We start from the raw sequence: 24,685 nt of genomic DNA on the forward strand, positions 1-24,685 counted from the left end.
AAAGGAATCATACACCGTCTTTATCTTGGATGGAGTTGAAGGTATAGCAGACAAAGGGCCAGCTGGGGAAGCAGCTCTCCTTCACGGCGGCGTATTGCCACCTAGTGGCAGCTGGTAGTACGTCGTGCTGTTGCATCAGTGTTCAGCCACAGAGGAGCTTTTCAAGGTAAAACAGGAAGACGAATACAAGAGGATGCAGGAGAGACAAAGGCAGCGTGTCGGGGAAACACCATGTGGGGATGAGTGGAGACGGTCCGAACAGAGCATTACAGGGGACAGCTGGTCCAGTGTGATGGAGGCTCCTCCCCTCAGCGCGTATGGACATCATTTTCTGCCTGAACTGAACAAACAGGTGAAGAAGTCTCACAGAGCTGCAGAAGTATTGTGTTTGTAGTGAAAATATTAGGTTAAGTGTCCCATTCATTTTGTCTTTGCAATTTTCATTTGTTTCATTATTTAAAATATTCTGCTGAATCTCGTGTCAGAGAAACTTGTGGATTTGTCTGGTAACACATAAGAGAATGTGAGTTATCATGAATTCCTGCATGATGACTTCATGCATTAATACCTCACGACTCATCATGAAGTAGAATATGTTCAAAGTCTTTCATTCATGATCTCATCCATGAACACATTAATTAAAGCATCAACAAAGGTGAGAACAACTTCATGAAATATGGATTTTTTTTTTAGATTTTTTTTTTTTAAGCATGATCATGATGAATTCTTTGTGGAAAAAAATGTGGACCGCTGAACCAAACCCTCAAAATTGTAAAAACGAAAAACGAAAAAAAAGACTGCTTAATATTGGAGGTGTTCTGTGCCGGGGATTGCTCCCTCTGTAAGGTGGCCGGGTTCAGCCTGAGATCGGGTCAGGAGCTCGGACATCAGGAGGGAGCTCCGAGTGGAGACGTTACTTCTCTGCATCAAAAGGAGTCAGCTGATGTGCTTCGGGCATCTGATCGGGATCCTCCTCGGCGCCTCCCAGTGGAGGTTGTTCCCGGTACGCCCCAGTGGAAGCAGACCCCGGGGTCAACTGAGAACATGCTGGAGGGATGATATATCTCATCGGGCGAGGAAACGCCTCCTGGATGAGCTGGAAAATGTTGCGGGGAAAAGGGAAGTAAACCGGCTCGACTTCGTGCCACCGCGACCGAATCCGGGTCGACGAAAGAAAATGGATTGATGGTTGAATGAATTGAACTGAATTGACACTGAAGCAACGATTCTGTGGATCACGTACACGTAAAATCCACCTGAATACCAAAGAAATGTCGTCAGCTCAAAAGTCATTAGTGGCTCATTTCATTTGTAGGCTTTGCTCGGTCAGTCATGAGGTGGGGCTTCAGCTTTCACCGCATCTTGTCATCACATAGCTGAGAGTATTTCCTTTGTATCAAGTCACATAAAAATGCGTTGGTCCTCATTTGCAATCGACAAGCCGCTGTTCTCCCTGCATGGAGAAGGTCATGCATGAATTTGAAAGAACTGCGACACTCGTTGCTACACGAAGCCTCCTTTCAGTCCGGCCCATCGTTTCTCTGATTATATTGGCAGGTGACTCGTTCATCAGCTCCCGTTTCGGGGTTTTGTGATCTCTGTGTCTTCAAAAACAACATGTACGGCTTTCTTTACTCGAGGGTTAAATCTGAGTGTGATGGAGGGTGGTGGTGGTTCAGGCAGGTACGGGGTTCATTCATCCACCGCTCTGCGTTCTCCACGTCGCTAACGACCCGCCGCAGCCCATCAGGAAGGATCTCTGTCGTGCTCACACAGATGGTTTCAGAGCATCACTCCTGCAGAGTCACCGCCAAACAAAATGGACGAACGGTGTGACGAGGCCATCGGGACAAACAGCAGGCAGCAGAGGGGCGACCCTGAGGCCTCCAACCCTGACCTTCTCCTTTCCACCGCTGCACCTAGAAATCCTGTCCATGAAGGTCACAAACAGCAACAGTGACATCGGTCTGTTCCCTCTTAACATGTTTGGGATGAAAAGTTATTAAAAGAATGAATTTTTGTCGATCGGTGTGCCCGTAAAGAGGCGGCCATTTTGAGTGTCTTGCCATGAAACTACAAATTGCTGTAAATTTTATGTACGTGGACCGACCTTCTCCAAACATTACAGGTATAGCAGCCCTGCCCTGAAAACACCTGTGTGATAATATTCACTCAGTCATAGCGCCCCCTGTTGGAAACTGGAAATGACACTTTTCATACTTTCACATGCTACATCGAGCTGGTCGGGTCAAGCTAAAGTCAGGTCAGAACAGCCTAAACATGTGGTTGATGATATATTGAGAAGTTCGTGCGACTTCGTCGAAGGGAGTTGCCATGGCGATGTCTCTTGGCATCATGACCTCAACTTAACAGGAAGTCCACCATTTTAATTTAGTCGGCATTTTTGGTGATTCGCAAGTGTTGTATTTTAAAGAACTCCTCCTGCAGACTTTGACGTACTGGCCTGAAATTTTGTCTGCCCTATCTTAACACCTCAGGGATGAAAAGTTATCAAAAGAAGTTGTTTTCGTCCGACAATGTGGCCGTGGCCGGGGTGACGTAGCCATTTTGAGCGTCTCGCCATGAAACTACAAGTGACTGTAACGTTCATGTACATATTCCTTCGTTCGTTCGATTTTGACGAAGTTAAACAAACTTCTTAATATATCACCATCAACGTGTTTAGGCTATTCTGACCCGACTTTAGGTTCATGTGATCAATCAGCTCAACGTAGAATGTGAAAGTATGAAAAGTGTCATTTCCAGTTGCCAGCAGGGGGCGCTATGACTATGAGCAAATATTACCATGCAGATGATTTCAGGGCGGGACTGTTATCATACATGTAACGTTTGGAGAAGGTCCGTCCATGTACATAAGATTTACAGCAATTTGTAGTTTCATGACGAGACACTCAATATGAATAATTCCTTGAATAACAATAGGTCTTTCACACCATCGGTGATTATTATCACTATAATCTGATGCGGTGAATAAAAATGTCTCCTCCGGCTCTCACCGTCATAACTTCCTGAAGTAGGTGGTCTCGAACCTCGGATGGTTCCCGTACACTGTCCTCATCACGGCGGGCCACGGCTGCTTGAACACCTGCAGAGAGATCTGGCAGTTTAATCTCAGGCCCTGATGATGATGATGATGATGATGATGATGATGATGATGATGATGGTGGAGGTCAGGCTCCTCACCAGGTAGCCCTCACTCGGACCCTGCAGCTCCTCCCGGGTCTCATTCAGGATGGCCGGCACAACTCCGAAAAACGGGAACGTCTAGAAGACACAAACAGACGGACGGACAGTTTCAGATTTAATTATGACGTTTTTCTGACATGAGTTCTACAAACTACAAAGAATCTAAATTAATAAAAAAAATATACATTCACTTTCAAAAAAAAATGTAAAGCACTTGTTGCATCAAATTATTTATTCGAATTTTGTTAAACACCCGTTTTATTTTCATTAAAGCAAAGATCATCGTGTGTAAATTAAATGACATTTAAAAATTCTGCAGAATAATCAATAAAAGCAGCAAGAGGAGGAAAAAGTACGCCGACATACACAACCTTTAATAATTAATATTAAAAACCCTTTTACGCTCTGAACATCAACCTCAGATTTTAAGCTTTGTGGACCAAAAAACTGAAAGTTGGAACACAAATAAAATAAATAACAAACAATATAGACTGTTTTAAAAAATACAGTTTTTAATGTTACAGGTGTTTTCTTCAATTTAAATCATTAAATTATTCTAGATTTTAACTCAATTGCATTATATTGATGTATTGTCTTGTGTAAAATGTAATCTCTTCTTATCCATTGCTTTTATTTATTTTATTGTATTTTTAAAATACATTCTAGCATGTTTTTATGTTGCATTGTTTTTTATGTGAAACACTGCATTCAATTTTCTTACTGTAAAGCCCTTTGTATGGGCATGTATGAAAAGATACATACAAATAAAGTTGTTGATATTATTATTATTAAACAAGTTAAACACAACAAGATAAATATTAAAAACAGGTTTGTAGAATCAGGTGGAAAAAAGACCTAAAAATTGCTCCAGCAGAAAGAAGTTCAATTTGCAAAAGCGGACTGTAAATGTTTGTTTGCAGTTTGCAAAAGCACAAAAAAAGATGCTGTAACAGTCTGACTGCCTTTAAAAGCAGCTTTCATATTTTCCTATATTTTAGGCTTTTACTTGGAATGAAATGAAGTGTGAATGTTTGAAATTAACACAGATAAAAATATAGAGCCATCTTTTATAGTTCCTTTATAATTTAGATTGCACTCTGGAAACTACTTCCTCTCTGAGTTTCCCTGTATAAATAGAATCTGTAATATTGAATATATCCCTGCATCATTTACTCACACCAGATCCAGGTTTCAGGGGAGTCGCTGCAGGTAGAGGAGTCAACACGTGTCCTTCCTGAAAAACACAAAACACAGGAATGAATCTGTCCACGAGGGGGCAGCAGAGCTCCCGGTCTGCAATCACTGCCTCGGCAGGATAAAAGCTGACAGTGTAAAACGTTGCACATCTTTAACACAGACATATTCGACCGTCACAACAAACTCCTCCAGAGGAGAAGCACTCACGGTTTCCGTCTGCCGGAAGGTCTTCTCTCCCACCACGTTGTAGCACCACTGCCAGGCCTCCGGGTTGATGGGCTCCCCCACCGTCCCCAAAACCTTCAGGGACTCCCGCTTGTACCTGCGGACGATAAATAATCTACATTTAATAAATATATAGGAAAACAAGTGTTTAACGGTGTTTTGGTTAAAAACAAAAATAATAATATCAGAAGAGAATCTAAGCAGACAAAATTTTTGGGTGAGAATCCTCTGATGTTGATTCCAAAAGAGAGTTTTTACATGTCAGCTGAAAAAAAATTGTTTTATTGATAAGTTTTTCATATCTCCTAAAATCTTAGTTATTAGCCAACACCAAAATCCAATTACATTTTTTTCATTTTTAAAAGCAAGCTGAAGACATTTTAAACTCAAATGTTTTTTATTTTATTTTATTATTTATGTATTTATAGATTTTAGCTGGTGTTACATTTTGGTGATTTTTGTTTTATTATTTTAAAGCTTAATAAAATGTTAACATATTTATGTATTGTTGTCTATTTTTACATTTCAGTTGGTTTTTAGCTCTTTGTGTATGCTGTTAGTCATTGTTTTTTATTTTTATTGAATTTTATAGATTTATTTTTGGGGGGACTTTTTAGTTGGTTTTACTAGTCTGTAAACCGTCAAAAAATGGATCGGCAAATATACCCCTCTGTTTTACCCCGATCACCTCTCCTCCTGTGTCCTGTCATTCCCCTCTGTTTGTTATTGTCTGCCATGTGCTTCTGTTTGTTTTGGTCTCTCCTGCAGTACCCTCTGCCACGCCCACCTCAGTAGATCCAGCTGGATCTCATTCCACTGATCATCTCCAGCTGGATATAAATACCCGGTCTCCCGTCTGTTTGTCCTCAGTCCGTTCATTTACCTGCATGGTAGCCCGTCCGTAAAGCCGTCTGTCTCTTCATTGAGAGTTTCCGGTTCTGACTCCCGTTTTGTTTCCTTCCTGCCTGCCTGCCCTTCATCAGAACGAAGAAGATTCCAGATCGGAGATCATCTGCTGCAATCTTGGCAATCCTGTGTGGAGCTTCACACAGTCGACCCTGCCTTTCCCTCCCGTGTCGAGCCTCGGTATCACCTGTACGAAGAAACTTTCCAGTTCCTTCCTCGGAGATCAGCTGTCAAAGATTTGGCCATCCTGTGTAGAGTCGTGGACATCACACATCCTGCCTGCATGCTGCTTGTGGAGAAGCCTCAGGATTCCCCAGCGAAGCTCCGCCCACCCGGCTACGTCAGCCTGCCACGTGCTGAGGAGGACCTAGGGATTCCCTCAGCTAGCCCACGCCCCCACTGCGTGCTGCCTGCCTGCCTGTCCGTCCGTCTGCCTGCCTGTCCGTCCCTCTGCCTGCCTGCCTGCCCGTCCGTCACCTGCCAGCCGCATTCGCGGAGGAGCCAACTTCCTCTTGGAGTGGAGGAGCGCATCGCCGCGCATTTGGACTTAGACATTTTGTGTGCCTCCTGTTGGTTATCTATAGGAGAAATAAAGGACTTGGTTCACCTAAGATTCCGCTGCTGTCTGCATTTGGGTTCGTTTGAAGCACACCTCATAACAGAACGGACTGACCAGACATGGACCCAGCGGCCGCAGCAGGACCACCCCCCGCGGCCACCTGCAGAGGGCGATCGTGAACCAAGGAGTTCTCCTCGGACAGCAGCACCACCTGCTCCAGGTCTGAGGACTCTCAACAAGCCCTCAGTACCCCAGGTGGCCGAGATGGGGGCTTTGATGCGGGACCTCTCTCTGCCTCGCCAGCCCGCCCCAGAACCGCCCGTTGCAGCCTCACCACCACCCCGTGAGTCGTTTGTCCCGTCGCAGGAGCCTTTCTTTTTTTTTTTTTTTTTTCTTGATTTTATACACTTTATTAATCCCCGAGGGGAAATGTCTTCACTACAGCAGGGGGGCTCTCAGGGGGGAGGTGCTGCAGCAGGCTGCCACTAGCGCGGCGCCAGGTAACCTGACCTGAGGTGCATGTTTTTGGATGATGGGAGGAAGCCGGAGAACCCGGAGAGAACCCAAGCAAGCACAGGGAGAACATGCAAACTCCGCACAGAAAGGCCCAGGACCGGATTCGAACCCGGAACCTTTTTTGCTGTGAGGTGACAGTGCTAACCACTGCACCACTGTGCTGCCCAACGGGGCTTCAAGGGGCTGCAGAGGATTTGTGCTCCAGACTGTCAGTGTTCCGGCAGCAGCCTCTCACCTATGCCTCGGACAGTGCTAAGATAGCATACATGGTGGGGTTGCTGCGTGGACGAGCTCTGATCTGGGCTGAGGCCTGGCTGTCTCAGAACCCAATGGACTCGACCTCATTCCAGCAGATGGTGGAGGAGTTTAAGAAGGTGTTCGATCACCCGGTGTACGCCAGTGATGCGGTACAGCGTCTCCTCCACCGACGTCAAGGCTCTCCGAGCGCAGCCGAGTTTTCGGTGGAGTTCCGGATCCTGGCCGCCGAGTCCGGCTGGGACGAGAGGGCCCTGCGGGGGGTGTACCAGAACAGTCTGTCAGAGGTACTTAAGGATGAGCTCGCTGTCCGGGAGGAGGCGGACTCCTCAGACAAACTCCTCTCTCTCTCCATTCGGCTGGATAACCGGATGCGGGAGCGACGGCGTAAGAGAACCCGCCGGTCCGCTCCTCCGGTCCGCCAGTTCAACCCCATTCCCAGCTTCTCGTTCCCGGCTCCTACACGGCAACAGGACCTCACCGCTACGGAGCCTCCAGCTGACGAGGAGCCCCACGCAGCTGACGAGGAGCCCCACGCAGCTGACGAGGAGCCCCACGCAGCTGACGAGGAGCCCCACGCAGCTGACGAGGAGCCCCACGCAGCTGACGAGGAGCCCCACGCAGCTGACGAGGAGCCCCACGCAGCTGGCGAGGAGCCCCACGCAGCTGGCGAGGAGCCCCACGCAGCTGACGAGGAGCCCCACGCAGCTGGGGCGGCCCACGCAGCTGGGGCGGCCGCATCTCACTCAACATGAAAGGGAGCAGCGCATCAGATCTGGAAAGTGTCTCTGCCGTGGCGAGCCGGGACACCGCATCGCCGCCTGCTCGGTCCAGCCAAAACAGGGCGCTCGCCCGTAGTGGTGGGGATACTGGCGCGTGAATCCAAGCGCTTCCCCCATCCCAAGGCTCGCCTGATGTTGCCGGCGAGCCTGTGCCTGCCGTCAGGTCCTCTACCCATCTCGGCCCTTATCGACTCCGGAGCCGAACAGAACTTTTTAGACTCCACGTTCATCTCCACCAACAGGATTCCGGTGGAGGTTCTGGAGCGCCCTCTGTCGGTGAGCACCCTGGATGGCAGCCAGCTCGCGACCATCACACGCCGGACTCCGCCCATCCCTCTGCTCGTGTCAGGCAACCAGCAGCAGATGATCTCCGTGTTCTTGAAGTACTTGAATATAACGCATGCAGTCTTGTCTTGACTTCCACACCTCTTCCTGTCTCCTATTTCTTGATGACATTTCACACTGGAGATTTTAAGAATCCACACAAAATGCTGCTTCCAACAACCGAGCTCATGTCTTCTTTGATTGTCACCTGAGAAGTTCAAATCTGAGAGACGCCGATGGATATATCAAAAGAGAAAAGCGAGGAAGTGTTAAACCCCGAAAGAATTGCAAATTGCAGTGTAGAAGTGCCGATCCTTAATCCAGATAAACAAGCGTCCATCAGACGTTGGAGGGAATTAGATGTTGAGAAGAGAAATAATGAAACCGTTTCCATAGCAATCATTTACTTCATAAGAGTCCAACTATGCAGTTACTAAAATATGCTTTCATTTGCTTTGTATGTATTTTGGTCCTGTTGCCTGAAGGTCTGCCAGCAGAGGGCAGCAGCGCTCCAAATAGATTTCTCCTCCAGAATAAACCTTTACAGGGTAAAGCTCTTGTATGTCACTAGGAATGTGGTTTAAAGCTATTCAGGGCTTTTTATTAATAAAAATAATGTTTAAAAAAAAACACAAATTCGACTTTTTGGTTGCAATGGAAGCAGAGAGACACAGAAAGGAAATTCAACTTTTACACAACTGAATTACTAAATGTGAACGTTAACTGCTTCTGGGTTCAATCTTGGATCCAGTCTGCAAAAACCTCAGATGCTAACAAATCTCGTGTTAAACGACCACCCTCAGAAGTAGATGATATCAGCTGTTGCTATTTAATGTTAAACTATCAAAAGTGGATTTGGATATGCACTTTAGACTGAGTGCTTAGGTCGTGAAAATATAGCGCTGAATCTGTAGTCTTTAGTTGGTTAATGAGCTCTCTACAAACCACAGACTGAACTCTGCCACATCACTGTGACATCCTTCTACAACCTCAAGGGAACTGTGTTCCCATAGTTAAACAGAGTTTATCTGGAGATACGATCTGCTGTTCGTGACACTTAATGATACTGATAAATATTTTGAGCTCATTAAGTTCATAGTTGTGATTCAGGATAATTAGGATGAAGAAATTTGTGAAAAATCAGCTGTTAAAGTCAAGATAATCAATAGTCAGCATTTCTTGTCTTTGTTGTTGGAGATACAGGTTAAGAAGATGAATTAGGATGATTCAGTGATGTCATTGTTGATTCATTTAGTAGCTACTGCTAAAAACTAGTTTATTTGGCTTCTCGCCTACAACTGCTGATCACAGACCTTAAAAGTAATCTGAGGGTTTTTCCACTTTGCATCAACATGCCTCCCGGTGAGATCGGATCCCAAGTGGCCAGCGTGAAGAAGTGTGCTCACTTGGCCTCATTTTAGTGTGCCGTCTGTTACAAATATACCTCCAGTGTGTATATATATTTCACCATTGTAAATGTCTGACCTCGAGTTCATAAATCTGAAACGTGAGGACCTGATCGGCTTGAGTTGGATGAATTAAAGGTTCCAGCATGAGGACGTAGCGGCTCTTCCACAGCTGTAACATGACGGTAACACATCGGAGCACCGGGTCAGATGCCAACACAGGAACGTCGGCTGCATTTATTTGTATTGATATTCAGAGGACATCAGCTGAGTAGGCCACCTTCCAATGTGTCATCAAGACACATTGTGTTTCCACTGCTAAACAAATGTGGCCACAAGAGTCCCAGACCACCTCTGAATGCAGCCTGAACACATCGGCTCTCAATCTCATGCATGTTAATGCAAAGTGGAAACGAAGTATTTGACTTGTACTTATTGGTAAATCACTTTCAAAACCTAATGAGATTTTAATTGGATTTGATAAGTGGATTCAATACCGGACCGTAATGTTTTCAGTTGAGGATTTTCAGGAAAAATAAATACTGACATGTGAAATGTGTATATAATAAATGTGATTTCTCCACAGACTGTATATAAAAGTGTTCGTAGCTTCCGGGTCTGAAAAATGAGGCCGATGAAGAATTACCAGCGAATGCTCCATGGACTCCCATTTAACTCCCATTTAACTTACATACCGGAATATCAATACATTTCAATATCAATACATTTCAATATCAATGCATCAATATCAATACATTATTTTCGCAAGGTATCTCGGTTTTACAAACTAAAGTCATTCCTTCTTATTAGTTTTCTGGAGGTCCATCTGAAAAAAACCCCGTTATTAATTGGAACATAAGTTTAAAAAAACAAACCAGTTTTTTGGGGGCGTGTCTGTTTAATGGACAGGCCTGAGGTGCAGTCAGATTACAGCTATTGGATGATGACTAATGGATGAATTGGAGGCTAAAATAGTGAAGCTCTTCGTGAACTGCTACGATAAAAAAAAAAGAGCTAAATGTGCAGACATTTATTATTGCAAGGTCTGAAATATTCAGGTATCTACATAATTTTGGCCACATCATGCAAAATAGAGACATTTCGTTTCTAGTTTAATACTGTGAGAGGTCAAAATAAATATTCTAAACAGGGTGTTAAAGAAAGGAGATTTTGTTTAACATTTCCCACTGTTAGTAACACATTAGACGAATGTTTTTGGGCGGACTTCTCTTCGAACAGTGAGTGTGTCCTTGTCATATTTTGGTTTTCTCTCCAGTGGCTCTCCCTGCAGCAGCCCTGACAAAAACACTCATCACCCAGTGCAGTTTCCCTCCAGCAAGCTAACACAATGCAACAAATGAGTAGTGGAGTGTGTTCACGTGTCTCAGTGTGCGTGTAGAAACGCTGGATGTGGAAGCAGCCCAAGGGCACGCAGCCTCTGAATGTGAAAGCATTTCTAATGCAGCCAGTGAAAAGGTTTGTTCGACATGGAGCTGTAAAAACAATGATTGGGTCGGATTTAAGGATTCAGCCACGGACATATACGACGATAACTGAGGACGGAGCTGCTTTCTGCAGATGTGTTCCACCATGCTTAAATTTAGTCACGACTTACAAATGTTTCAAAAGTAAAAACATGAATAAATCTGAGGTTCTTAACTTGAGCCCTCACTAAGAAGTAAGAACTTGTTGTATTAGTGCGACATGACTGGTTTCCATGATTTTATTCGTGAACACAATATTAAAGGCCGTGCTATTTGTTGAAGCATAAGTGTGAACACATGGGGGCGCTGCTCCTGTAGTGGCAAGTCAATACTGGAGGCAATATTTCTAATGCTTTAATTAAATAAAGTTAACAATAGATTTTCAACAGTTGTTTAGGGTTATTGATCTAAAGTGTGATTGTCCCGACATCGGTCACAACCAACCATCAACCATCAGTGATGTCATCAACCATCAGTGATGTCATCGTTGGTTTGTGAACGTTATGAATCCTCCAGTTCAGATTCTGTCCGTCACCATCTTTGCTAGTTCGGAGCGGTTTGGAGCAGGAAGTGACCATATTTGGACGAGCTGGGGGAGGAGCCAGCGGTGGATCTGACCGATCTGATCAGAAACCTGACGATACTACGTCCCGCCCACCGATAGCTGTAACCTGACTGCACCGCAGGCCTGTCAATCAAACAGACACGCCCCCAAAAACAGGTCTTCTTGAATCTTCTTTTCTAATGAATGAGGGATTATTTTCAGATGGACCTCCAGAAAACTAAGAAGAAGGAGTGACTTTAGCTAACAACACCGAGAGAACTGATGGACACATTTTATTCACTTTGGATTTGATGAGAGAAGTTGAATGGGAGTCTATGGAGCCGGAGGCTTTTTGGAGCCGACCTCTAGTGGCACTCGCTGGTATTGCAGCTGAAGACACTTCTGGATCAGAACCATTTTACAGACCTGAAACTATGTCCACTTTTATATCCAGTCTGTGATTTAAACAAGTGAAGAGCTGTAACCGAAAAAAACGACTGTGATTTTTGTTTGTCCTTCTTCAGAGTTCGACACAGAGACAGAGAGCACCGGAACCTGTTAAATTATTGCCTTAATATAATCAAACCCGTCACGTGATCACAGATCTTTTCCCTGTATACTATTGATGGGAACCGCACGCATCACGTGAAAAATAGGCTTCTTGGCTATTCTCTTGATGATGAGATGCAGATGATCGGCATCACTGTTAACATGACACCTAAATGAACATCAAGAAATCACAGCCACACATGCAGGCACTGTGTCTCGGCGGTTTTAGCTGAGTCAACTTATTGTACATGTGTAATACAAATTATATAGTGTCGGTCCAGCGTACAAGGCTAAACTCTGCTAGCATGATATAGCGGATAAAAAAACAACTGGCTTCTGGGATTGCAGCTATAAACACATGAACGGACTCTTTGTTTGAATCACAGCAGTTTACTGAACTGGAAAAAGTCTCAACCCGCGTGGAGAAAACAATAACTCTTCCACTTTTCCACTGAAAGTGTTCCCAAAGGAGGAGACCACTCTTTGTAATATTGTTATTCAGGTGTAGATGTGGGCTGGTGTCGCCACCAAGAGACTAAACGAATCTAATAAGACACCTGCAGCTGGGAGGGTTTAATATCACCGAGGTGGTTTGGTTGGTTGGGGGGGGGGGGGTGTCAATATGAAGGAGTCACACTGAGGACTATAAAGGCAGAAAGGGGAGGAGAAAGATACTTAAAGATCAAAAACCAAGATGAAGGATTAGGATGGAGGAGAGTTTGAATAAAGAAATGAGAGCACTGAATAAGAATATTATATATCACAAAGGGTGTATATTTAGTTCAAACTGATCCTGGACCAGTTCACGCATCACGTTGTTTTTATAGATGAATCTATGTGAGATGAATTGACATGAATCAACCAAATGTTGGAGAAGAGAAATGGTTAATAGTGGCACTTCAAGAAATACTTTATTGATGAAATTTTGTTGTCTTTAAACCTTTTTGAACATTTCCAAAAACACTGCCACCATCCAGTGAAGAGAGAAGCTCATAGAGGAAGCTCATGCAGGAAGGGGCGCGGCCACCGACGTAAAGGATTTTCAAATTAAAGCGTGTGAGGAAGCTGCAGCTGTTCCTGAACACAAAGTGTTTCTTTTCCACTGCTGCTGCTGGACAGAAGAATCAGTGTGTTTATTGAGTGTTAAACAGAGGACACAAAAACACACTGATTTCTGGGTAAAATAAATAAAGCTGCAGATATTTTAGAGGGTGATGTGTTCACATGATGAGGTCATTGTGCAGATTGAAACAACACCACTCTGTTAAATATTCCTGTAGTACACAGTAAGAGTCCTGACATGGAAGAGCACTATTTGTAAGTGTACTGAGGGAAGTTTGTCATCTGGAAAACAGCACTGGTCCTTTAGTGTCATTTCACTTTGTGACATAGAAATCTCATTCACTGTCCTAAAACTCAGGTTATCAAAACTAACTGGTCCAAATTCTACACAGTTCAATCAATGACTGAACCAGATGCCGGCTGCCTCAGGTTTATTTCACCTTACAATTTATGTTTCAACAAGTCCCTACCTGTATGTTCAGAAGGTTGATGTCCGAGACTGACAATACAAGCATCCAAAAGGTTTTTCTTTCACTGAGTGGCTCGGCTTATTTTTAACCTGCGTCCAGAGAAACCCTTTTAACATTTTGGTTTCGTATCAAATAAGCACCTTGGTTCTTTCAGATGAAAGTCAACTGGGTGAAATTTCTGTATCACTTTAAACTTAGTCAAAGTCTAAAAAACGGTTGCAGCAGAGAACATGCAGAGAAGATCAAATGTGGATCTTGCACTTTATCCAACAGCAGTCTAATAAATGTTTTTTCTCAAACTTCATCTTTTATACATGAAAAAAACTTGAACAAACTATGAAACAGTGTGTAATGTATGACTTTCAGTTGTTTAGTGAAGATGTTGGCTGTGTACAAACTGTCTCTCTGCTTGTCAAATATCACTCAGGCATGCTGCTCTTTCCACAGATGTGCAGCCGTGTCTGAGTAATGTGGTGAAAGACATCAAGGTCTGGCTGGCCGGCGCCTCAGAACGACTCATTCTGCTGCGCAGGGTGTGAATTTTACATGGAGGTACCCAGACACAACGAAGACAAAATAAGAGAAAGAGAAAAGTGTAAGAGCAGCACAGTGAGCTTTTATCTCCAAAGGTGTGTAAATGCTATTTTAGATGAGCATACGGTATCCTACACTCCTAACCTCTGGTGACTTCAGACTCCTGAACATCCACACACACAAAGTGGATTCACAAAGTATTTAGATATATTTTTAACACATTATTTTGTTGTATATGTAAATGATGACAATAAAATAATCATTTAATAATTTATACTGACAAAGTCCCAAAGTGAGAGAACCAGAAGTGTCTGGATATTATCTTATAATGCCAGAACAATCTGTCGTTGATGTCAGAAATATTCAGACATGACAGTTACCATTAGTGCCTGTCAGACACGTGTTCAACCCACTCAGTTAAAATGTGTATTTATTGACAGCAAAAGATGGAATGACTGAATATCAAAGTACTGCTCAAGTAAAGTGAGGATGCCTTCAAAAAAAATCCTGAATAGTATTTATTCATCAAGAATTCATAGAAAATGCAGTTAAGAGAAAAAGGACTGAATCGTAGGGATGAAGACGAGTACTCGGCTGAAAGGAGTAACCGGTACGGACGACCACGAGTATCATCCGAGTAAACGTGTGGATATTTGTGTTGATTGGTAACTACCAGCTCCAGCTGCTTAACAGACACCAGCTGGTTCCACGCAGCTGCACACAGAGCCCCGCCTCCTCCTTCACACAGAGCCCCTCCTCCGTCACACACAGCCCCGCCTCCTCCATCACAAAGAGCCCCGCCTCCTCCGTCACAAAGAGCCCCGCCTCATCCGTCATACAGAGCCCCGCCTCCTCCGTCACAGAGCCCCGCCTCCTCTGTCACAGACTGCGGCAGCTTGAGACTCAGACGCACACGCATGTCCAGCATCCACAAGAATTAACAAAAACTTGCAACTCTTTTGGTTCATTTATGGCAATTTCAATTATGTTTGTATAAAATATCTTCAGCTGAGTTACTCAAAGAACTTTGCTCTTACCGGACGAGTCGCAAGTTACAACTTGTGACTGTTTCTCCGTGGGTTTGCTCCATCCTCCTTAAGATAACTTCACTCAGCTGATTGCTTTCAGTGAGAATATGTATAAGGCTGAATGCATATTTTGATGCAGACTGTCTGCATACATCACCCAGTTTCCAACCCTCAGTTTATTCAATGAATGAATACGGAGAGAATTGAACCTGTTTGTGTTCATTATGTGACTGATGGTACAGTCGGCCACACATAATCAGACATAATCAAGCCGGTGTTCTCCAGTTCCTGCTGTTATTGATGAGGCAATGATCATTCTAAGGATGCAGGCTAGTGATGAACTGAGTGTTCTGCCATGCCTTCATTATGGATGGCAGAGCCTTGTCAGCATCACCATGGTTACCTCATAGCAACAGTGAGTCTGCTGGAGAATGGGGGGTATAAATATAATAATGTTGCTTATATTTCTGGATTATTTATACTGTTTTAATAGGATTGCACCATCGTATCTCTGGCAGCGTATTACTAAATGAAAATTCAGAACTTTTTGGAAGCTTCACTTAGTGTTACTGAAAGTCTCATTTGAACATTTATCATCCACTATGTACTAGTGAAATATTGCTGCTTACTTTGCAGGTTTTTTTAATCTGCAGTCACTCCCTAAACCTACCCAAATATCTATTTTTTGAATAAAACAAATAAACACATTTATTTCCCAATATGGATGTGTAATAGTTCTATGTGTTATGTTTGTGTCATTTAACATGTCACCCATAGCGCCGATAAATTAAAAAACAAAACTGTTCCACCCTCATAACATGCACCTCCCAGGAGCTTGTTTATGCCACTGAGTTGGACCGCGTTTTAAATTGTAAATTGGTAAACTAAATGTACCCTAAACTGAAAGCACAATAAAACATAAACGCACGATCAGCAGACAGAAGAAGCCTGTTCCACAGTTTGTGTATGACTTTTTACGCCCACCTGCGATGCACAGGCAGCGCAGCTCAAAGGAGCACAACTCACTTCACCTCCATTTGAATTTAGAATATTATGACTGACCTGCTTTGAATTTTTTGGTTATTACTGTGGATTCTAGGAAGCAACACATTGAGTTGCATAGTGAAGGACTGGAATTAAGAATAGTTGGAAACAAAATATTCCAAAAATTGCCCTTCAAAACTTAAGCTGTGGAGGTTTGAAAAATCTTCATTTAAATAGTCTTTTAATATTTTAAAGTATCGAAAGACTTAAGAGTCTCAAGAGTGGCTGTTTTGACTCAGTCACTGTAAATCTAAAAGTACAGATCCGTGTAATTCATGTTCCTTTGCTTTCCAAACAGAAAAAGAGACAAAGGTCCTGCAAATCTTTCCTTTATTCAAATGCTGCAAATTTATTATTTTCTACAGTGTAAAAGGTCACAATTTGAACACAAGTTGGAATGAAAGTTAATTTCATAAAGAAATATGAATAATATAAAAGAAGAACTGGGTCAGAAGAGGAGGAAACACATCCATACAAAACAGACCACCAGAAGCAAGAAAGAAAACTCACAACAGTGAGAAAGAAGTGTGTAAGTTTGTCACCTACTGTATATCTCAGGAATATCACTCAAATATTTGGAATACACAAGGAACTTCAATATGAACATATCAAACATGAATGTTAGTTTTCACCAAACAGAATGTAAAAAATTTAACTAATTCTCAACAATAACATGAAACATAATTAATTTTACTGTAATGACATGAAGAAGCGATATGAATTATCAGAGGAATAAAAGAAACATCTATCGCGAACACTCACACAAAGTTTTTGAAAAATAGCACATAGCAGTGATGAAGAATGACCCAAAGGAAATATATATATATATATATATATGTATATAATATATATATTTTCAACTTTTGCATTTTTACATTTTTTTCCCCAAACTTTATTTTTTCGAGTCCTGAATATTTTGGTGGATGTTTATTCGTGAGGCCATTTCATTTGCAATGAGAGGAGTTACAGCGGGTTTTTTTTTTTTAAAGTGTGTGATCCTGTCTGGACTCTATTGATGAGTCATCAGTAATTACAAAAATAGAGATTTGAAGGGGCGAATGAATTCTACCACCAACGTGTTCATATCTCCTCCCCTGATGTGAAAGAAAGCTCAACATGTTATTGCTACAAAGGGGAATAATTTACAATACAAACAAGGGCTGGATGGCACTTTAACTGGGACACGATACAGAAGACACTGAGCTTCACTGTCGTTTTGATTTGTGTTCACCTGAATCTTTAGTCTCCTTTAATCTCTGCTTTGGTCACCACCAACTCTTTAGGGAAAAAAAACAATCGATCCACTCTACTACACACATCAGTAAATTGCTAACTTTGCCTCTCCACCAACTACTGAGCTAACCGCTCACCAGAAACACCTTCATGAATGAACGTAAATCACTAGTCCAAAGAACAGCTGTGCAATAATCATGCTGTTTAATCTTGACGTGCCACACCTGTCAGGTGGATGAATTAGCGATCACCTCTCCGTCACCAAGATAAAATGGATTTTCACAAATTTGTGAACAAAATTTGAGAGAAATAAATCTTTTGTGTGCATAGAAGAAGTCTTAAATCTTTTACATCAACGCATAAAAAGTGGGAGCAAGTGTTTTGTTTTTATGTCCGTTTAGGGGACGACCATTACATTCGAAAACATCTGTTTTTGGCTGAAGAATCATTTACAACAATGTCCATATTTTGTTATTCACAAATTTTAAGGACATTTTCTTTATTAGATGGACACAATAGGGACCGGCAACAGGAACTAAGAGGTAGGGAGAGATGGGAATAATAGCCAACAGAGCGTCCTGCCTCAGCACTATTATTAAGACCCAGTGGATTCAGAAAGTATTCAAACCCATTCAGCTCTCACACACTTTACTGTGTTGCAGATTTCATTCTAAATGGATAAAATTGCTATTTTTGCCCCTCAGTTTAAACTCAATAACCAATAATGACAAAGTGAAAACATGTTTTTAGAAGTCTCTCGTTCATCCTGTTTGCTTAAATTTTCCTTGATTGAAAACTTTACCAGTCCATGTTGCTGTTGCCTGGCAACGGTGTTTTTATGATTTAACCACTTCAACGCCAAACATACATTGCACTTGACTTCCCATGTTGTAACCAAGAGTTCCTGAGTTCCATTTAAACACAGCATGTAACCCCATGAAGAACATGTTAAAGAGCTGCTGAAGATAGAAGCTACCAGACGCTTCGCATCCAAATTGACGGCGGATTAGAGGATTAGAGGATTAGAGGTTATACCAAGAACAATGCGACAAGCTCTCCATATCCAGGTACGCAAAGTTTGCAAAGACCTAATGATGAACACTTAAACAAGTAATTCCTGACAAAGAGGCAACTACAATTTGAGGTCTGAGTACTTTTATAAATTAGAGATTTCAGATTTTCAATTAATTTGCCAAAAAAAACGTTAAGCGTTTCCTACTTTATTTAGCCTTTATTTTACCAGGCAAGAAATTAAGAACATATTCTTATTTACAATGACGTGATGGCATTTTTGGGTGCAGATTTTGGGGGAAAATGACAATTTTATCCATTTGTCCAACAAAATGCAGTGAAGGGGTCTAAATACTTTCTGAATCCACCGTATTTACACAATTATATAAACTGTACACAGACAGTTCTGTGCAAAACTGTTCAGTTTGATTGTTGCAATTAAAGATTTTGCAGCATTTTTTCTCGAAAGTTGTGAGGAATTGCCAAAATTGCAAGCTGAGGAAAAAACACTGCAGTTTTTTTAAACTAATGCCCTTATAAAAAAAAAAAACATATATTATCACGATTGTAATACGTATATTGCCCATCACAGACAAAACACAAATATTTGAATTCACATATTTTAATATTTTTTTCTGATTTTAAGGAATAATTGGCTCAAAGTAAAATAAAAGATTCTGTCATAAAAGTGACAAAAGTTTGCAAAACACAATGTGACGCAAAACAGAATATATAGGCTACATCTTCTGTATGAATGAGTCCATCAAATTATTTTTAAATAATAACAATTCAACACATATGCACAAAAACCAAGGGCCGTCTCTTACAATTGGAGAGGTGTATAAACTCAGATAATTACTGACTGAACTGACAGTGGGAAGTTTGGTGATTGGAAGCCTAATTCTCATGATTAGACCACATTTTCCATAAATCCTGTCACTTCCTGTTTATTGAGTCCACTGACTCTGGGTATTGGGAGAAGTTGAAGGGCTTTGCGACTGTAAATTAGATATTTTTCTTGATAAAATACGTTTTGTTTGTTTGTGCCATAATGTCCTCAGGGGCTGATTTACAAAAGCAGAATTAAGAAATCCAGGATTACAGAGTCAATTTTGTAAAAGTGCTCCTTTATGTATTGGGGAGAATAAAATATACCTTAATGGAGCTGTAAATAGTGGCTTTGCCCAGATTTATAGCATCTCCTGCTGCATGAAGTGAAGATGCCACTTGAACATTTTTTTTTATCCCAGTTCAGATTAACTGTGACGGCTTCGTGCTCGGCGGTGCTGAATCATGGGACCACTCATGCTAACACTTATTGTGAAAAGTGCGATTGTTAAGGGAGAAACACGTGTTTCCATATGCTTTATATATTGTTCTCATCGCTGACTTACACACAAACAAACCTTAAATAATATCATAATCATCAGTCTTCATAAACATGGACTTATTTTAATGCTTATTTTAAAGCAAAATGGCCAAATTCCATTGGAACATGGAATAACTTTAAGAAATTGGTTTGAGATCCGAGTGACTGCTGACTGAAAGGCACCAGAATTAATTAAACTCAACCAAAACTCAGCCGGGGTAACTGAGACCCGGTTTAATCCCTTATCCAGGTTTTGTGAAACAGCCCTCCGGAGAGGTTCTCTTGAGAACTTTTAATGCAGAGAAATCAGGGAAACTTTCAAAATTGCAAACTCCCACAAATACTGCAGAGATTGTATGAACTTGCATGAATTATTCCAATCAGTGCAACAGTGAGATGTGTTGTCTGATTGGTTCCAAACTCATTGTAAAGCATGACAACAAGCCCACACATACAGCCATATAGATTTCAAATAGACAGATCTTCAGCCGCTACAGTATGAAACACAGCAATGATCACAGTCAGTCCTGAGATTACACAAAGAGACCGAAGACACTGAGAATGTGGACAGTTTACCAAGACAACATTGATTTGGGATTTTTCTCGACTGTACATTGTATTAAGTTAACTATTCATAGCTTAATTATTTTTGAAGCATCCTTTAGTTAGTGCCTACAACCTTTGAACAGCACTGCATTGTACATGTACTGTATGTCATGCATAATGAGCTATACTGCAGTATTTCTGGGTTTCCATCTTTGTAGGAGATGGTTCTACGAAGATTCTGGAATTACTTTTGGGGCAGCAGAAAGTATTGAAAAAAATTCGGTTTGACTAAGACATAATGGTAATAGACAATAGTCATGTACTTGGGTAGGTACTCTCCTAAAAGAGCCTTCTGCAAGGGGTTGATAACAGTTCGACTTTTCAAACTAACTAAAGGAGCTAAAAGAGGCTAACAGGCTAAACAGCACTGCGGAATTAGATGGTAATTCTTTGTGACTTCTAGAAATACAAGTAAACCTTTCACCTCACAGAGTGCTTTCGTTCAATAATATCAAAAATATTGATAATTGCAGATTTGATTTATTTATCTAAACATAAGAAAAAAATGCTTCCCGATTTTGTATTAAGCCCAGCTAAACTGGATCAGCGAACAAGAAGACATCCTAAAACGATAGAATGCTCCATTAAAGGTGAGAATTTCACCCAAAAATGGTTTTGCAGGAAGTTGAAAACAACTCTCCAAATTGTAATTGTTGTTCTAACATACCAATAATATAACAGGGAACTTTAATGGTCACAGTCATGGATACATTTGTTGGTACCCTTTACAGCTCATTGAAAGGTGATCAAATTAAATGCAATTTGCTCATGATTATTAGTATTTCTTTGGTATGTAACAAAGTAAAACAAAATAAATTAAAAAAAAAAAAGATAAAATATTATTTTTACAAAAATATTCAACAATGAATAGATAGAGAAAAGGATGAAAAGAAGAGAGTTCCTATGATCACTGCTGCTAATATTAAGAAGTTGATGGTCCACTGGACTGTAGCCACGAGCCAACCTCCATGGACGCGACCGCAAGAGGAAGCTCGACCCCAGATTAAGTTTAAACCAATCAGCAATCATCAGTGACGTCACCCGTTGGTTTGTGAACGGCATTATGAAACATCAAGTAACGGATATTGGCAGTCGGCATCTTTCTAGTTCGGAGCGGTTTGGAGCAGGAAGTGACCATATTTGGATGAGCTGGGGGAGGAGCCAGCGGTGGATCTGACCGATCTGATCGGAAACCTGAAGATACTATGTCCCGCCCACCGATAGCTGTAACCTGACTGCACCACAGGCCTGTCAATCAAACAGACACGCCCCCAAAACAGGTCTTCTTGAATCTTCTTTTCTAATGAACGAGGGATTATTATTCTAGTGGCACTCGGTGGTATTGCATTTTAAGGCTCTTCTGTATTGGCCTCATTTTTCAGACCTGGAAGCTACAAACAATTTTATAAACAGTCTGTGGTAGCAGGATAATGCAAATGGTAATAAAAAATAACCAAGACAAACTTCCAAAGAGATACAGGCTGAACTTTACAGTTCATCAGTGTCTGATCACACCATCTGTTGCTGGGAGACGACACAGAGCACGAGGAAATGTCAGAACTGTCAGAACTGCAGTGAAACGTGCTGCCCAGTGTCAGAAAGCTCCGTCTCGGTCACAGGCCATCGTCCTCCCACAGGATAATGATCTAAAACACTTTTCTGAAATCACCAAAGAACCAAACCGGACTGTTCTGAAGTTCTGTTGAATCGAAAATCTAAATCAGATTTTTATTGACACTAAACAGACAGAGGTTAATTATTTTGTCAGTTTGGAGCTTCTTTTTTTTCTGGAAGGGTACCAACAAATTCTTTGTGAATATAATGTTACACTGATCTGCATGAAAGAAGTTTAAGAGAAAAAAATAGTGCAACAACAAAACTTGTAGTCTTGCCGATGATGTAAAAACATCCTGAGGAAACACTGAGAAGAGAGGAAGGAAAGTTTTAACTTGAAATTTTCTAAATTCCCTGTAGACTGATCTGACAAAATAGAAAGCATCAGATGTGAGATAAGAAAAGTAAACATAACGCTGGCTGTCTAATAATCACATACAATTTAAATCTCCGTTTCTGGCTGTAAATCACTGACCTTTACGAATAATGTTTTAGCTTTTCCAAGATTATATGAAAAGACAGAAATTAAGCAAACTGCATTATTTTGGGTTTCACAGACTGTATGCTCGTCTCACCGTTTCTTTTCTACATGTACAAAAACACTACAGCTCTTAATTTGAAACAAGTGCTTTCACGCTCCACCAATGACGACTTCATCAGTTAGTCACAGTATTGGGATGATCAAAGTTTCCTTTAAAGGGCTCACCCGCAAACACGTCTGACACCTGATGGGCTTATCTCACGTCATGTCTCATTTCGGACAACAACTGTTGCTGCATCTTGGACACTTTACGTTATTCTGACAAAAATAATATTTCGCCCTCCACAACGTGTTGACCAATAAGAGCTCAGCGTTCTGTAGAACAGAACTGTAAACATGGAAAAGTGGAAGATGATCTACAAACAAGCCAAACTGTTCTCTTGGTGTGACAGAAGGGTCTTTTTCTATTTCAGGCTTTTCTAAACACAAGACCAGCAGTTATCTCCACACCATCATTTACAGCCTCTGTTTCTGGAAGCTGGTCCCTGACATCTACTTCCAGCTGACATCACGCCGGTCACGAAAAACTACAAGCTACGACTGTCAGGTCTTTGTGATTGTCATGTCTCTTGGACGAGTCACAGCAAAAAAGGTTAAGACTAATTGTGATCTAATTTCACACAGTGAGCATCTTAATAAAATAAAAATATGGTGGCGTCTCAACCCAGAATGAAGAGATCTGTGGAGCTCTCTTCAATCTGGAAATTAAAAGAATGGCTTTCATGTTTAGGTTTTTAGTTTTATCTTTCAAGTCCAAAATTTCCGCTCGATTGATTTGAATGAAATCTGAGCTCAGCAGTCAGTCTCATTGTGGTGTTCACAGCAGTGCTCTCCATGTTGTAAAGGTGACATGATAACAGGAATAACAAAATCAGAAATCTGTAAAGAACAACAACATAACAAGAGAAGGTTTGGACATAGACCGGATAGTTTCACTAAGAGCCATCTTATTGGAACAACAGTGTTCACACACAATAACATAATGTTTGAACCACGCAGGTTTGAGATGGTGCATCCAGTTCTTTATTCCTTCTTCTGGTTCTTCTGGTCTCCCACTAGTCTGATCTGGGCTTTGCTTTACAGCAAAGCTTCATTCAGGAGGCGAGAATCTGACCAGAACTCAGAATAGGTGCATAGATGGAGAAAGCAGAAGCAACCAGTCCCACTATGTTACCGACTCCTCCTTTATTTTTTTCCCTTGAATACAAGAAGCTGTGAACGATAACAGAGGCCCGATAAAGACAACATAGAACAACATACCGCAGACCGGACACACACAACGCTTTTAGTGCTGCGCTTCGGTTAATTGGACTGGACAGTGAAGAAGGTGGACGTCCAATGGGTCTGCCACACGGCGGACTCCACGTCATGTGACCTCCGCGAAGGCGATGTGATTCTGTGAGAGGTAAAAGAGCACAAAGGAAAAATCAGGAACAGGCCAACAGATGAGTTTCATTTTGGCCTACTATTAATTTTAAACTCTCAGGAAGAGGTTTTATGAAATTCCATTATACAACAAGTAGCTCCGCCCCAGAGATCTGATTGGTCAACTGAACGTTTGGAACAAATCACCACGACAACACACCCTGCTCATCACTGGAAATATCACTCCACCTTCTCGATGGGAATATAGAATTAGAATTGAATTTCCTATAATATTAATATAATGTAGTTTCTACTTGTTATATTTTAGAGTGAATTTCTCCACAATATGAACACATTATGATGACATGTTTTATTTAGATGGTAACTTGTTGTATAATCACAATATTACACTGGAGGGTGTTTTAACGTCATTATAGGCGGCACAGTGATGCAGTCAAGTTAAATCACACCCTCTCCTGTAATATTGCTTACGTCAGGCCTCGTAAGCCAAAACACATTTTATTTCTTCTAGAGTCACATGACTTCTTCAGTTCAGCCACAAACAAATTTGTGAGGCAAAACTCAAAATAAAAGAATCATCTCAGGTGATTCCCACAGCAGAATAAAACTAAGCCACATCCATAAAGTTTTTAATGAGAAAGTTTAAAGGAAAATTCTGAAACATTTCAGTGTGACATGTTCCCCGAAGGTATGCATAGCGTGCTTCTCCTGCTTGTTCTATTTTTTAACTCACTTTTAGAGATCTGAGAAGACTTGACTTGCAGAAGTTTACTTGTATGTAGATGTTTGGCCGTCTCGGCTCTTCTGGAGTTCTACTTTTAGCACATTTACTT

The 24,685-nt window shown here is 41.6% G+C and overlaps 1 protein-coding gene across 1 annotated transcript in view; it reads right to left on the reverse strand.

The window, feature by feature from the left end:
* Positions 1–16,405: 16,405 nt before the first annotated feature.
* The window catches only part of LOC138614252 (phospholipid phosphatase-related protein type 5-like), a gene marked incomplete at its 5' end in the record, with an annotated part of 34,747 nt that continues 26,467 nt past the window's right edge, over positions 16,406–24,685 (reverse strand). The window contains one exon of the mRNA XM_069687562.1: positions 16,406–23,862. Within this exon, the coding sequence (XP_069543663.1) occupies positions 23,833–23,862 (30 nt within the window). The remainder of the gene's footprint in view (positions 23,863–24,685) is intronic.

This window comes from Brachyistius frenatus, unplaced genomic scaffold, assembly GCF_029030835.1.
Source record: "Brachyistius frenatus isolate BFR_SWC_R1_liver_20210118 unplaced genomic scaffold, ASM2903083v1 Contig_474, whole genome shotgun sequence".
NCBI lineage: Eukaryota > Metazoa > Chordata > Actinopteri > Embiotocidae > Brachyistius > Brachyistius frenatus.